Below are 14,124 nucleotides of genomic sequence, written 5' to 3' on the forward strand. Positions count from 1 at the left end.
ATAACCCAAGAATAGAGCAACAATTCTACTATGCTTAATCAGAGGGAAAGATATTGGAACCTTTCTAGAACCTTTCTAGTGTTGGCTATGACAAGCAATGGAAGGAAGCAAAAAGGAGAAAAACGAGATATTGTAATAGATTGCTGCAAAACTAAGAGTGGAGGCTCAAGGGAGAGGCAACATAACAAAACCCTAGGGCTAACTGCCCTAACTGGACTAAATGTCCTAATTGACCTAGGTGGTACATGTACTAACTGTACCAATAGTCCTAACTGACTATAACCAGGCCTACAAGGCACATACCAAGGAATAAGTGGCATCTATGGATAGCCCATAGGATAGCCTACAAACCCCCCTCCATGGTATGCGCTAAAGTATCCTGGACATGGCTCAGGATACCTAAATATCTAATGTCATGGTTGCTGGAACATAAAGCACATGCTCTAGAGTAACAATACCACCAGAGACACTTGCCCAATACCTTTCACGGTATATGATGTATTATTGGCACATGTGACACTGCCCCCCTGAGATGTAAGCTCCAATGAGTTGAATAGCTTCCTGCAGGAAGTGATGTGCTTGCACGCACCACTATCAAAGAACCAGGCATCACGAATATCTGAAACTACCATACAAGCATCATGAACATCAAGATTATACTGACATGTAACCAAGAAAGCCCAATGCTAGTCTTGTGCAAAATTAGCGGACTCATGTCGATCTTCTGCACTAGAAGCACCAGATACTGCAAGACCAGACTCTTTCTTCTTCTTTTCAGATGTATGCGCTTTTTGCATTCAGAAATATCATGCCCAGGTTTCCTACAAAAATTACATCTCTTCTTCTTTTTGTTATCCCCTGAAGAAGAAACACCATGTGAATGATCAGCATGGAAATGAGAGAGGGTTTTCTAGCTGAAACCTTGCCTTTACCTTTGTGTTTGTGATGGGCAGCAAATGCTTGATCACTAGCCAGAGAAGCATTGCGATTCATACGACTTTGCTCCTCCTATAGAAAAAGAGCAACCAGCTGGTCAAATGAGAAATGATTGGCATCACCCCTTGCAACCAACCTCAATGTAAAGCCTTGATATGAATTGGGCAGCCCGTCAAGGGTATTAGAAACAAGCTAAGAATCAGGCATAATCTCACCTGATCCAAAGATGCAAGCTGATCCCATTGCTTAGCTGTCTTGCAAGACCGGATATGAGGGATAATAACCCGTTTCAGTGAAAGAGCAATCAAGGCATGTGCTTTGGCATCACGACCATCCCACTGAATTTGCTCCTGTGAAGGAGGCAAAGCACTTGTAGCAAGAGGTGTAGGTGTCCTGAAAGTAGCATTAGAACCATCACCTGAAGACCCACCGCCTGAAGAAGTAGAGGCTGTAGGTGTAGCACCAGAAGTAACAGTGCGTGTAGGCCTAGCCTTAGAACCTGAAACAATATGCTATAGATTCTTGGCAACCAAAACATGTCCCATCATGTACGAGCACATGGGATAATTGGTGCCATCAAGCTTGTCATCACGACCATCCCACTGAATTTTCTCCTGTGAAGGAGGCAAAGCACTTGTAGCAGGAGGTGTAGGTGTCCTGGAAGTAGCATTAGAACTATCACCTGAAGACCCACCACCTGAAGAAGTAGAGGCTGTAGGTGTAGCACCAGAAGTAACAGTGCGTGTAGACCTAGCCTTAGAACCTGAAACAATATGCTATAGATTCTTGGCAACCAAAACATGTCCCATCATGTATGACTACATGGGATAATTGGTGCCATCAAGCTTGGCATCACGACCATCCCACTGAATTTGCTCTTGTGAAGGAGGCAAAGCACTTGTAGTAGGAGGTGTAGGTGTCCTGGAAGTAGCATTAGAACCATCACCTGAAGACCCACCGCCTGAAGAAGTAGAGGCTGTAGGTGTACCACCAGAAGTAACAGTGCGTGTAGGCCTAGCCTCAGAACCTGAAACAATATGCTATAGATTCTTGGCAACCAAAACATGTCCCATCATGTACGACCACATGGGATAATTGGTGCCATCAAGCTTGTCATCAGCCCCAAGCATCCCAAACCAATCATCTTTGCCACCAGACATGGTGCTGAAATACAAGACAAATGCACCAACTGGCAAAGCAAATGAGAGAAAGGAAACCTCTCAGAATCAAGTAACAAAATTCTGCCCAAGCTTCAAAGCTTATGCCTGCAAGGGACTTTGCTGTCCCAAGGTGTACCTGTTGCAAGAAAAATCCCCAAAGGCAACACGATGCCTTTCCAAAATGCAAATGAAGCAGAAATTGGAAAGAACCAATGCAACAACGGCTTACCCAATGATGTAGCCCAAAAGGACAGCAGTGAAAGGCTCTAAATGCGAGCAAATGAGGGCTGGAAAGAGAATTACAGCAAAAGAAAATGCTCCCGCAAGGAGGAGAGCACCTCAAAATGAATGTAGAAGGATCCAATGGAGAGAATCTCGCAGCCCGAAGCAAAGGATAGCAGAAGGGCTCCAAATGTAGAGATTCGTGGCTGAAAATGCTTAGAACAGCAGTAGCAATATCTGTCCGTACAGGGTGTATGGATGGCCGTACAGGCGCACTTATGAGGCTGAAGCAGGAATCAATGCCGTACTACTGTACGGATTCACTTATGAGGTGGCTGCGGCTCCAAAATGCTCCGAAATAGGCAGCAGGCACTCCATAATGCAAGCTTCCTGCGAATGCTTGGAGAAGCCACAGATGCTCATAGGTGTGTAGAAGACCAGCAAACCAGAAAGAAACAGGATGCCAAACAGCTGCCAATGGCTCTAGAAGGGCTCCGGGTGACTGGAAATGGCTAGAGGGTGGATCCCTAACTTGCTTTGATACCACTGTTGGCTATGACAAGCAATGGAAGCAGAAAAGGAGCAAAACGAGATGTTGTAATAAAATGGTGCAAAACTGAGAGTGGAGGCTCAAGGGAGAGCCAACATAACAAAACCGTAGAGCTAATTGCCCTAACTGGACTAAATGTCCTAACTGACCTAGGTGGTGCATGTACTAACTCTACCAATAGTCCTAATTGACTATAGCTAGGCCTACAAGGCACATACCAAGTAATAAGTGGCATCTATGGATAGCCCATAGGATGGCCTATATCTAGATCTTGCATCCCGTCAATCAATTTTTGTGTTGGTGCAAGACATCATCACATGGCCTAAGCACATTGCATATGCATCAACGCAATGAGGTCCTCTCATGGTCTACCATTGAATTCAATGGCCCATAGGTGGCCCACCAAAAGTTGTGGGTGCTAATGAGATCATGAGGCTAGCACAAAAGTTGTTCATAAAGGAAGATGACTAGCAGAAAAGGTGCATGCTAAAGCATTGAAGATCATAAAACAACAAGCCATGGAAAGTTCTATTCCAAGTAAGATGAAAGCTTCTTAAGTCCTTCCGTTCATTATCATCCATACTCAAAACAAAATTCTACATGTAGAAGCATCACGGTTTAATCAGAGGTAACTTTTGCATGCAAATGGCTTCATTAGCAATTACCATTTCCTTATGTTACTGTTCAATCTCTTCCTTAAAGGAGCTATAGCCATGTCTGAGCCAAAAAAGCGACACCTGTTAAAACAGCAAAAAGTCCATTCAAACTACTACATTAGTTGGTTGTAGTAGCACTTCAACTTGTTTGACAGGTCCTAATGTTTGAGTTAGAACAAGACACATACTCAGGGATGGAGCGTGGTGCAAGTGGGTTAATCGTCAATGAAAGAGAGGAATGACCACCTGCATATTCCAACTTGTCATTGTAATTGTGTTACTAGCATGCAAGCTAACTATCACTACACCATCTCCATGGTAGTTCCATTCAAATATAGATTTAGAGTACAAATGAACAATCAATTGAAATAGCTAGAGCAAGTTCTTTTCTAGATTTATTGTTTAAAAGGAGCTATTTAAAAGAAGTAAAAAACACGGTAGAAACGACTTTAACTATCAAAAGAAAAGTGTAATAGTTCTAGAAAATGAAAAAAAGATGGAACAAAAATAGCTAGCCCCAAACCCAAAATTACAATACGTACAAGCACCTAGATCAACATGTAGAATCACAAAATAATTTGCAGCATTCAGAATTGACCCAAGCCAATGATGAGAAGCGGTTCGATATACTGCCTTCACGGCTGGCTGCTGCTCCTCCCCGTTCCCCTGCTGCTCCCCCTCCCTCAGCCCGTCTCTCTCTCCCCTCAGCCTGTCCCTCGCCCCCTCCCTGCTGCTCCCCCCCCTCCCCCCCTGCTGCTCCGCCCCCTCCCCCTGCCTGTCCCCCGTTCCCTCCCCCTGCCCTTCCGCCCCCTCTCCCTGCTTCCGCCCCCTCCCCCCTGCTGCTCCGCCCCCTCCCCCCTGCCTCCGCCCCCTCCCCCCTGCTGCTCCGCCCCCTCTCCCTGCCTCCGCCCCCTCCCCCCTGCTGTTCCGCCCCTTCCCCCTGTCCCGCCCCCTCCCTTGCTTGCCCCTCGCCTCCCCCCTGCTGTCCCGCCCCCTCCCTGCCTGCTCTCCCGCCCCCTCTCTTCCTCTCACTCCTGCCCTTCCCTTCTCTCCTTCCCCTCTCCTTCTTCTCCTCTCCTTTCCCTCTTAGCCCTCCCCTCCAACGCCCCCTCCCTCCCTCTCAGCTTGCCCCTCTCCCCTCTCAGCCCCAGCCCCTCTCCTCCTTCCCTCCCCTTCCCCCCTGCTTCCTCCTTGCCTCCTTTCCCCTCCCTTGCCCCCCACAGCTTTTTTGGAACAGAAGGAGCCTTTATTCTGTTCGAGTCGGCCTCCTCACCTTGATTGGCGATGGATACCCCGTCAGCCAATCCTACTCCATCTCCACCGGCCGCGAAAACTATCACTTTCTCTAAAGACGAGTTGCAGCAGCTCAAGAAGGATGTAGAGATTGAATGCTCTACCACATTGCTAGCACGCATCTTCGGGTCTCACCCTTCCAGATCCCAAGCCAGAGACTGGATGCTTGCGGCTCTCCCCCCAGACCTCACTCCTCGATTGTTAGATGTTCGCCTTCTGGGACGAGGTTTTTTCCAGGTTGTTTTTGACACTCCAGAGGCTGCGAGCACTGTGCTCAAGGCCGAGTTTTTACACCTGGGACACAGGAAAATCTTCTTTGAAGCCTTTCACCTTGGTTTCGACCCAGTAGAGGCAGATAAGAAAATCTTCTCGCTCTTCATCAGGTTCCCCGGGCTTCCCCAAGTTTACCATCGACTTCTTTCTGTTATTGGGGAGCATTTTGGCGCAGTTGCAGAGATCCCACCCCTCCCTGGGTTGCCATTGACTGCAGCAGAGGCAACCAAGACTGATGGGGTTCCTAGAGTTAGGGTCCTTTGCAAGGATCCTAACCTCAAGATGGACCACGTCATGATCCAGCGCCCGGATGGTTCCTTTTTTCGCCAGAGAGTGGAGATTTCAGGCAGGCAGGACCAGTGCAGGATTTGCAGGACCTCAGGACACTTTGTCAGGGATTGCCCCAGGAAGAAGAAAAGGCCTAAGAAGCCCTCTGGTACAGCTACCGCCTCAGGGCATCGACAGGGGGGACAGGGGGGGGGATTAGACCCGGCACTTGCCCCTCGACCTCGACAGAGGGGTGGTACAGGTCCAGCTCCTGCTCCTCGTTCTTCACGTGGCGGTCCTGCTCAGTCAGGTGCTCAGTCAGGTGGTGGTACAGGTCCAGTACTTATTCCTCGGCCTCGACAGGGGGGTGGTACAGGTCCTTCACCTGCTCCTCGACCCCCACCTCCCTCAGGCACACGCGACGCTTTACAGTGGGTTCCAGTACGTGTGCAGGTCCCTCCTTCAGTTCACGAGGGTACCTTACTAGACTCTGCTTCACCTCGAGCTGTCCTTCCTGTCTCACCTTGCACAGTTCGAGACGCTAAAGCTTCGACCTCCTCCCCAGTTGCAGCTTCTTCCTTAGATCCAGCAGTGCCAGATGTTCCTCTTGAGGACGGAGAGATCTCCGCGGCTGGGCAGACACAGGGTAGAGAGCATTCCTCACTCCCTCCCTTGGATAACACTGTTGATCCTCTTCCCTCACAAGGGATCCTTCGTACTCCGGTGTCTGGATTGCTCCACAGGAACTCGTTTTCAGCCTTGGCAGAGAGTTCAAATTTCCCAGAGGAGGACTTTGTGCCCGCTACTTTTGGGGAGCCAGTGGTTGGGTTTCCTATTGACAGGGCTTCTTCTTCAGGTGCCAGGATTCTTTCCCCTATTGACTTTCCACCACTGGGTTCCTTCCCTCCCTCCTCGAGCAGGAGGTCTTCCCCTGTTGAGGGGTTGTTTCCGCCACTAGGTCGGGTAAGGTGTTCCACTCTACATCCTCCCGTCTTTTAGGATTATCAATTGGAACATACAGGGCCTAGGTGGCGTCCCACATTGCCGCCGTAGACAGCTGATCCGGGATCAGCTTCATCCAGGTGTTACTGGGGGTCCCATTGATATATTATTTATTCAAGAGCACAAGCTGGATTATAGAGATTGTGCCAATTCAGGCAAGTTGCTTTCAGGCCATACTTTTTGGTCGCCTGCATTGGGCACTAGGGGAGGCACTTCTATTTCAGTTTCGCAGTCGGTTCTCCCCTTAGTTGTTGGGCACGGAGTCATTATCCCCTCTAGAGCTCAGTGGATTATTCTTTTGATTGAAGGGCGTAAGGTTGGCTTCCTCAACCTATATGCCTCCAACATTAGAGGGGAACGTGTCCTTATGTGGAAGACTTTGCTCTCCTAGGCCCCCATTGTGGATTCTTGGGTGATTGGAGGTGACTTTAACATGGTCGAGTTACCTTCAGACAAAAAAGGGGGTAGAGAAGGCGGACTTCACTCTTTGGAGAGAGCAGCTTGGGATGCCTTCCTTTTCCATTTCTGTGGCAGAGATACTTGGTGTGATGATGCCTTTCTTATTCAGCCACAGTCCCTCCTGTTCTCTTGGTCGAACAGGAGGCAACAGATGCCTATTCATGCACGCATTGACAGATTTTATGTAGATGACTGGGCACTAGACAGAGGTGGATCGGTATGCATTGCTGCGGGGGTTTCCACTTCAGACCACTTCCTTGTTGTTCTGGCTATCTCAGAGCCTCACTTGAGAGGCCGATCTGCCAGCATCAGGATTCCAGATGCCTTTTACACAGAGGAGGACCTTACGGAGGCAACCCTACGGATATGGTTTGCTCATGTCCAGGGTGGGCAGCCACATCCATCACATTTAGCCGCTGCCCTCTCTGGTATTAGCGACTTTTACTGCTCAGTTGCTTCTACCAGGAGACGAGATATTCTCAGACGTGAGATTGGTGTTCGCCAGCAGTTAGCAGCTTTGCAGAGGGAAGAGCAGAAACGGCCTTCAGATGCTTGGATTCAGGAGCGCCTTGCTGCAGCGAGGGCTCATCTGCAGTTATTGCTTGATCAGAGAGCAGAGTATGCCTTTCATGCACGGGAGTCCTTCTGGATTCAGATGGGTGGTAGAGTCAATAAACACTTTTTCTCTACTCTTGGCCCTAGACATAGTAGAGAGAGTGTATCTCAGCTTATTGACTCACATGGGGTTTTACAAACAGAGCCAGATGACGTCTTACGCATAGCTTCAGATTTTATGCCACCCTCCTTACTGCTGATCCTGAGACACACGATATAGAGGATGCTAGACAGGCTATTTGGCAGAGTATCCCAGTGTTGGTGAATCCGGATATGCATGTTCTACTTGACGCACCTTTCACCAACACAGAGTTCAGGATTGCACTTTCAGCCCTTCACAAGGGCAAGTGCCCAGGTTTAGATGGCCTCACCCCGTCTTTTTTCATTGCATTTTGGGATATGATTGGAGACTATATTACTTCAGCCATGCAGGCCATTTGGGACTCTGGCGAGATGCCTGAGTCGCTTACAGAGGGCCTCATCCACCTTATCCCAAAAGGAGGTAGCAGAAATTTTTTGTCCTAGTGGAGGCCTATCACACTTCTGGGGACTTGTTACAAGATTCTGGCCAAGGCTATCAGCCTCCGATTGCAGCCACTTCTCCCTGATCTTATTCATGACACTCAAACGGGATTTGTGCATGGCAGAAGTATTTTTGATAACATTTTTTCTTTCTGGGAAGCTTCAGAGTGGGCCATGCAGAGTGGCCAGAATCTTGCCATTCTACTGTTGGATTTTGAAAAAGCTTATGACAGAGTAGATTGGAGTTTTTTGGAGGGCACCCTTCTACGCTTTGAATTCACTGATGTTTGGATCAGAGGTGTTTCCTCTTTGTACAGATCAGCCCATAGCCAGGTACTTATTGGTGGGGTAAGGGGTGAGAGATTTCAGATTTCGAGATCAGTCCGTCAGGGATGCCCCCTTGCTCCTTTCCTTTTTTTATTCGTGGCCGAAGCTATGAGCATCTATGTTAGATCTCAAGCTGACATCCTTGGGCTGAGACTTCCCATCAGAAGAGAAGAGGAGCTACTTGACAGTGAGTTGGCTGATGACACAGCGATTTATTTGGATGCCTCTCCACAGACACTGACTTCTTTCAGGACAGCATTGGATTTATTTTGCTTGGCGGCAGGGGCGCAGATAAATTGGCATAAATCCAATGGCTTTTGGATCAGTGATGAGGACACTCCAGTTTGGGGGCTTGACATAGGGTTCACTTGGGTTCAGAGGGGTGTGCCTATCAGGTATTTGGGCTGCCAAGTCGGCTTGGGTATTTCTACCACGCAGCAGTTTTCTCCCGTGTTGGAGAGCATCAGAAGGAAGCTTCTCTTTTGGAGCTCAGCCAAGCTGGATCTTGCCTCTAGAGTTGTGGTGGTCAACCAGGTCCTCCTGGCCACTGCCTGGTTTATTTGTTCATGTTGGTGCCATTCTAGGGACTGCATCATTCAGCTCAGAAGACCGATCAGGAACTTTCTCTGGAGTGGGCTTGATGGCACAGCAGATGCCTTAGCCAGAGTGGCTTGGGAGACCCTCATCCTCCCTACACAGGATGGGGGTCTCAATATTATTGATCCAGATTTACAGTGCAGAGCTTTACTTTGCAAGATAGTGGTGCGAGGACTTATGCCAGGACAGGAACCGTGGAAAGACTTTCTTATCAGCAGCATACAGAGGTGCACACTTCCTCAGGAGGAGACTGGATGAGCAGTGTTAGATGGATCTTCACCACAGCACACCTCAGATCACCTTCATCCCCTCTCATGGTTGCCATTCTGAAAGCTTGGGCTTGTTTCAGAAGCTCTCTTCGGAGGATTCCTCCTTCCTCCCGGGAAGAGATTGATAGGCAGCCCATCATGTGGAACGACAGTATTTTAGATGATCGTGGCAGACCACTGGGTGCCTCACTCTACATGCAGTGGGCCAGGTGGGAGAGGGGACCTGCTTCTTCTTTGGGATCTTGGAAAGCTTTCCGTAGGCTTCCAGAAGAAACCAAGTCAAGGTTGACAGGACATCTCAGAGGGAGTGCAGGGAGGATCTTGCAGATTGAGACAGCCCTTCCAGAGGCTTGGATAGACACAGATGATATGCCTCTCACTTCCTCCACTTGGGCAGGTACTTTCTCGAGAGGCGGGGTTCCACTTCAGGTCTTAGCCTTCCGAGATGCACAGGAGGATGCTTTGGTTTTCAGTGTCCAGGATGGTGGTAGATTGCTCAGATCTACAGATGATATCTTGCTTGAGTCTGCTTTTCAGCCTATCAGGGTCGTAGGCCTTTTGATGCAGGGATCAGATTCAGAGTGGTTCTTAGACCCTGACCCCCAGTTACTCTCCACCGGGTCTTGGAGACTCTGGCTCTATGGAGGAGTTCCCATCAGGTATTTACAGTGGGACCCCGGAGAGTGGGAGTGGATTGACGCGGGGCATCGAGAGAAGACCATCCCCTTCTTTCGTTACACGGTCAGTAATGCCAGGAGATTTCAGCTCAGTAGTAGAGGCTGGAGACCCTCCAGAATTCCTCATTGGGAGACTTTTGGTATTACTGCGGATCAGCAGAGGTACTTCTGGAGGAGGCTCTGGAAATCCCACAGGAATAGAAAGATCACTATCTTCTTTTGGCTTTCTATTCATGGAGGGATTGCAGTGAACCTTTGGAGGTCCAGATTCGGAGCCAACCCTACTTGCCCTCGTTGCCTTTCTGCTTCGGAGTCTATTCAGCATTGCTTATGGGATTGCAGACAGGCGAGATTGATTTGGATGGGGATAGCCAGGATCTTCAGTCACTTTGCCCATTCCCCACTTTTTATGACTTGGGGCTCGGTGGCTTGGCTTTCTCTTACAGGACCTCAGGTTTTCTATGAGGGACTTGACTCCTCTCGGGCCATTTCGGTTCGACGTCATCGGGTTGAGTTCTGCTCGTTGGATGTGGTTCCACACCGTCCCTTTACAGCTGTACATGCCTCTGTGGATACTTCTTGGGAGATTATAGCGAGCATAGCAGCCTGGCATATCTGGAGAGCCAGATGCACAGAGGCTATGGAGGGTACTCAGGTTCATCCCTCGCACACATTGGCTAGTATCTGGACAGACATCGTACACACTCTGATGGCCGTATGGACGGGTATGCAGGGGGACTCCCGTGCAGCCTCAGCTAGGAGGGCTTCTTTCTTCAGGGAATGGAAGGATTCTCCTTTCTTCTCTGAATCTACTACAGGGTTGAGATGGCACTTTCAGCCTCAGCCTTGGTTTCTTTCCACCTCACTCTGAGGGGTTTTTTATTATCCTCATGATTTCATGATGTATTCCGCTTTGAGCTTGCTCTCGCGGGTTTTTGTTCTTACTTAATAGAAGTCTTTTTCATGGAAAAAAAAAAAATGATGAGAAGCATAGTGCTGAACCTATTGTAAAGGTGAGTGACGAACTATATAGTCAGTTCGTTAATCAACTCTTGGGGTGATTTAGGGCTACGATTATTAAATGGTCAAAACAGAGTAGTTAGATTTTAGCTCTTGGGTTAGGCCACCTATGGCTTATCCATCATCATGAAGGGTATCATAGGTCTAATTGAAGTATCTTTGCCAACATGTCACACAAGCAAACACTCAGCACCTCACAACTCTAGGACAACCAATTAGATTTAAGTATTATATCCATGCATATGTTCAATGCATTCTGGTTGGGCACACTCAAGGTGGTACCATACATATGGTGCGAGTACGAGTACATATACAATATTTTGAAAAAAAGGTATGTCAAGTATGCCACGTTTATAAATTAAAATTGTATTTTGTTAGATGAGAGAGAGAGGGAGAGAGAGAGAGAGAGAGAGTTTATTAAAGTCTTCAGAAGACCGATGGGTATATATAGAGTATGAGAAACCTGATACAAAACAAGCTGAGGGTGGAGCTACTAAACGAGTATCAACACCCATACTAAATGCTAAATGCTACATGGTCATAATAACATCAATGATAACATCATATCAATATTGATATGGCCATATCCATCATCACTACCACCACATGTCATCAAAATACAAAGTGAAATCCAGTTCAGAATCAAAGCTACAGCCCCCTCCCCTCCCCCTCAAGGAATCAAAGCTACAGTCCCCCCCCTCCCCCTCAAGGACGGTGGGCGAGTGGTAACATGAAGCCCGAGATAGATTGCCCTCGATTGTTCGTGGGCACACCCATGTGTGGTCTCTTGGCTTTGGCTCTACGTCTGACAAGGGCTATGGTGACCCTTGTCACTCGCGCTCCAACCCTGAACATGGAGGGAATGTCCCCAAGTGTAATATGTGCATCCGTCCTTTGTCAGATGTGCCGCATCACTGGCTTTGGATCACGTCCGTGTTGGAGGCCCGCGGAGCGAGAGCGTGTGTGGTCCAGCTGGAAAAACTCAGTGATCATACTCTGAGAAGAATCTACTAGTGTGCTCCCTGTCTCTGTGATCTAAGTAGGCGCTCTTGGTATCTCATTGTCTCATGAATGTAGGCGGCCAAACATCTCTGGTCTGGGAAGTGGGACAACAACCTGGAGCTATCTCTGAAGAGAAAAAAGTGGCGCCCTCAGATCTCATAGGACACGAGGCATCTAAAAATGAAATGCTCCTCTGACTCCATCTCATGTAGATCACACAAGGTGCATATGCGCCTCTCCCTGGGTACTCCCTCAGCTCAACCACTCTCGCTGCGGAGCCGATATAAAGACACCCGAGAGAGAGAGAGAGAGAGAGAGAGAGAATATACTAGCAGCTATAGTCCATAGAATTTCAATGATCAATCACCATCAACAATCTAGGAGATTCTACCATAGCTGGCTATAGATATACATACATCATACATGGAACCAAACAATATACATAGATTCAAATTGCAAACTGACCCAAACTCTTGGAAGCTGACTGCCCTCTAGGGGTATAATAGCTCTCTCAAAGAAGTCGTCAGATACCACGAAAGACTGCGGTGCCCTCTCACAACGACATAGGTAGGATGCACACAATGAACTGCTGCAAATAGAATGCCACTGACTAGCTAGAATGGATGCATCAACTGAAAATGCAGCAACTTACTGCAAACACACGATGAACCTCACATATGGCAAACCCTAGCTAAAGAGGTGAGGAGGTGAGGAGGTGAGGAGGAGAAGCTTCCTCATGGCTTCTTGCTGGGGTGCCAACCCCATCCTATGGGGCACATTGACATAATGTGCCTTAAAAACCGAACATTCCAGTCATACTATAGTATGATACAACTAACTTGTAAAGCCAGTAACCCTTGTTGGGAAAGAAAACCACACGGAGATGAGCTAAGTGCACCAGGGAACACTGCTGGACGTAAATATCAAGGTAGCAGTACTAAATCTCGTGGTTGCACTAGAAACTAGACACTCAAGTTACAAAATGCCCATCCATATTCAGGCACTATGTGTCATAACAAAGACAAGATTAGCAGCCGGCGTGTATTGGATCCCTAGCACCGGTGGTGGGAGAATTTAAAGGATCTCCTATGGTGGTATCACTCCAAGGACAGGCAAGATGAAAAACCCTATAACGAATGCCAGAATACTATGAAAGAGCTTAAAAGAAGAATTCTCACTAAGCTGTGAAAAACAGAGCAGCCCTTCTATGAAGCCTAGCCAAAAGCTGCAGAAGACCCTTACTTTTTTCAGGATCTAAGTTCTCCTTTGAGGCTAGATGTATGTTTGCATCAACTTCACTACACACACAAAACCCAAGACAAACAGCTGGAGACTTGGTGTAGTAGCATTCAGAAACATACCAAGGGCAACACGCCGAAATGTGTTTGCTCGTGAAGGATGTTCTGGCTCCATGATCCAAAACTTTTTGTCCAGGTCCTCCATTACTGCCCAGAAGTCTTGATACTTTTGAATGGCCTGATAAACATAACATTTCAAAATGCAGATGGGCAAATAAGTTTGAAGAAACATAGATATTCAATTATGCAGTCATATAATAGAGCACTATGATTACATCAATGTATTCTCGGTTCAGCAAATCCATTTGTAATATCGATCATACTTCTTTATACTGCTGCACTAAGAATTTGATGTCTGCTCCTTCCTGCCAGTCAAACTCGACGGTACAAGGTAGATCCTGCCATGGACAATCAACATTCCTAAAATAGCCTATTGCAAAAAATACTCTTAATAACCTGAGGTAATTGCATATTAATTAAAGAGTGGAGAAATTTTTATTGAATCCATGAAAATGGATATTAGTTTTGAGTTAAGAATTAGAAATTCTGTCTATGTTGACCTGACCCGAGGGCCAACAATCCGATCTGCAAGACTACTAGCAAGTTTTAAAGAGGGAAGCCCTATTAACAAATAAACTCGATGATATATGGACTCGTGATTTAGGAGCTGAACTAATCCTAAGGCTCAAAGTGCTTACTCCTTCACCAAGAACTAATTTTCATTTCTTAGTCTAGTGTACTCAACTCACATAGCTAAAGAACTAGTCGAATCTTGCAATATCTGTCCTCAAGTTGCTTAATCTGTCTACTAAAGGGAATAGATAACTGCAGCTCATCATCCTGTGTTTTGACATTCGGCTAATCATTTATACAGCAAAAGTACTCACGCAATTACATATCCTTAACATATACAAGAATACCATAGAGAAGATGACATCAAATGCAGTTGCATTGCGCCTTGCTTTTTACACAATGAGAT

General features: G+C 47.3%; 1 protein-coding gene across 5 annotated transcripts in view; it reads right to left on the minus strand.

Moving 5' to 3' along the window:
• LOC147891380 (zinc ion binding protein) overlaps nucleotides 1-14,124 on the minus strand; it is a 120,775-nt gene that overhangs the window by 11,921 nt on the left and 94,730 nt on the right. For 4 of the 5 annotated variants that reach the window (XR_015542596.1, XM_087389512.1, XM_087389510.1 and 1 more), the window contains 4 exons: nucleotides 13,469-13,543; nucleotides 13,209-13,323; nucleotides 3,713-3,770; nucleotides 3,534-3,605 (listed from right to left, as the gene is read on the minus strand). Coding sequence is in view for 4 of the 5 variants with exons in the window: in XM_087389512.1 (XP_087245638.1) it covers nucleotides 3,534-3,605; nucleotides 3,713-3,770; nucleotides 13,209-13,323; nucleotides 13,469-13,543 (320 nt within the window). In the remaining variant the exon portion in view is untranslated. The remainder of the gene's footprint in view (nucleotides 1-3,533; nucleotides 3,606-3,712; nucleotides 3,771-13,208; nucleotides 13,324-13,468; nucleotides 13,544-14,124) is intronic. The other variant, XM_087389511.1, reaches the window with a different exon arrangement.

Source organism: Dipteris shenzhenensis, chromosome 18 (assembly GCF_047967505.1).
Source record: "Dipteris shenzhenensis isolate YYH24624 ecotype China chromosome 18, Dip_SZ_1.0, whole genome shotgun sequence".
In the NCBI taxonomy this organism is placed as follows: Eukaryota; Viridiplantae; Streptophyta; class Polypodiopsida; order Gleicheniales; family Dipteridaceae; genus Dipteris; species Dipteris shenzhenensis.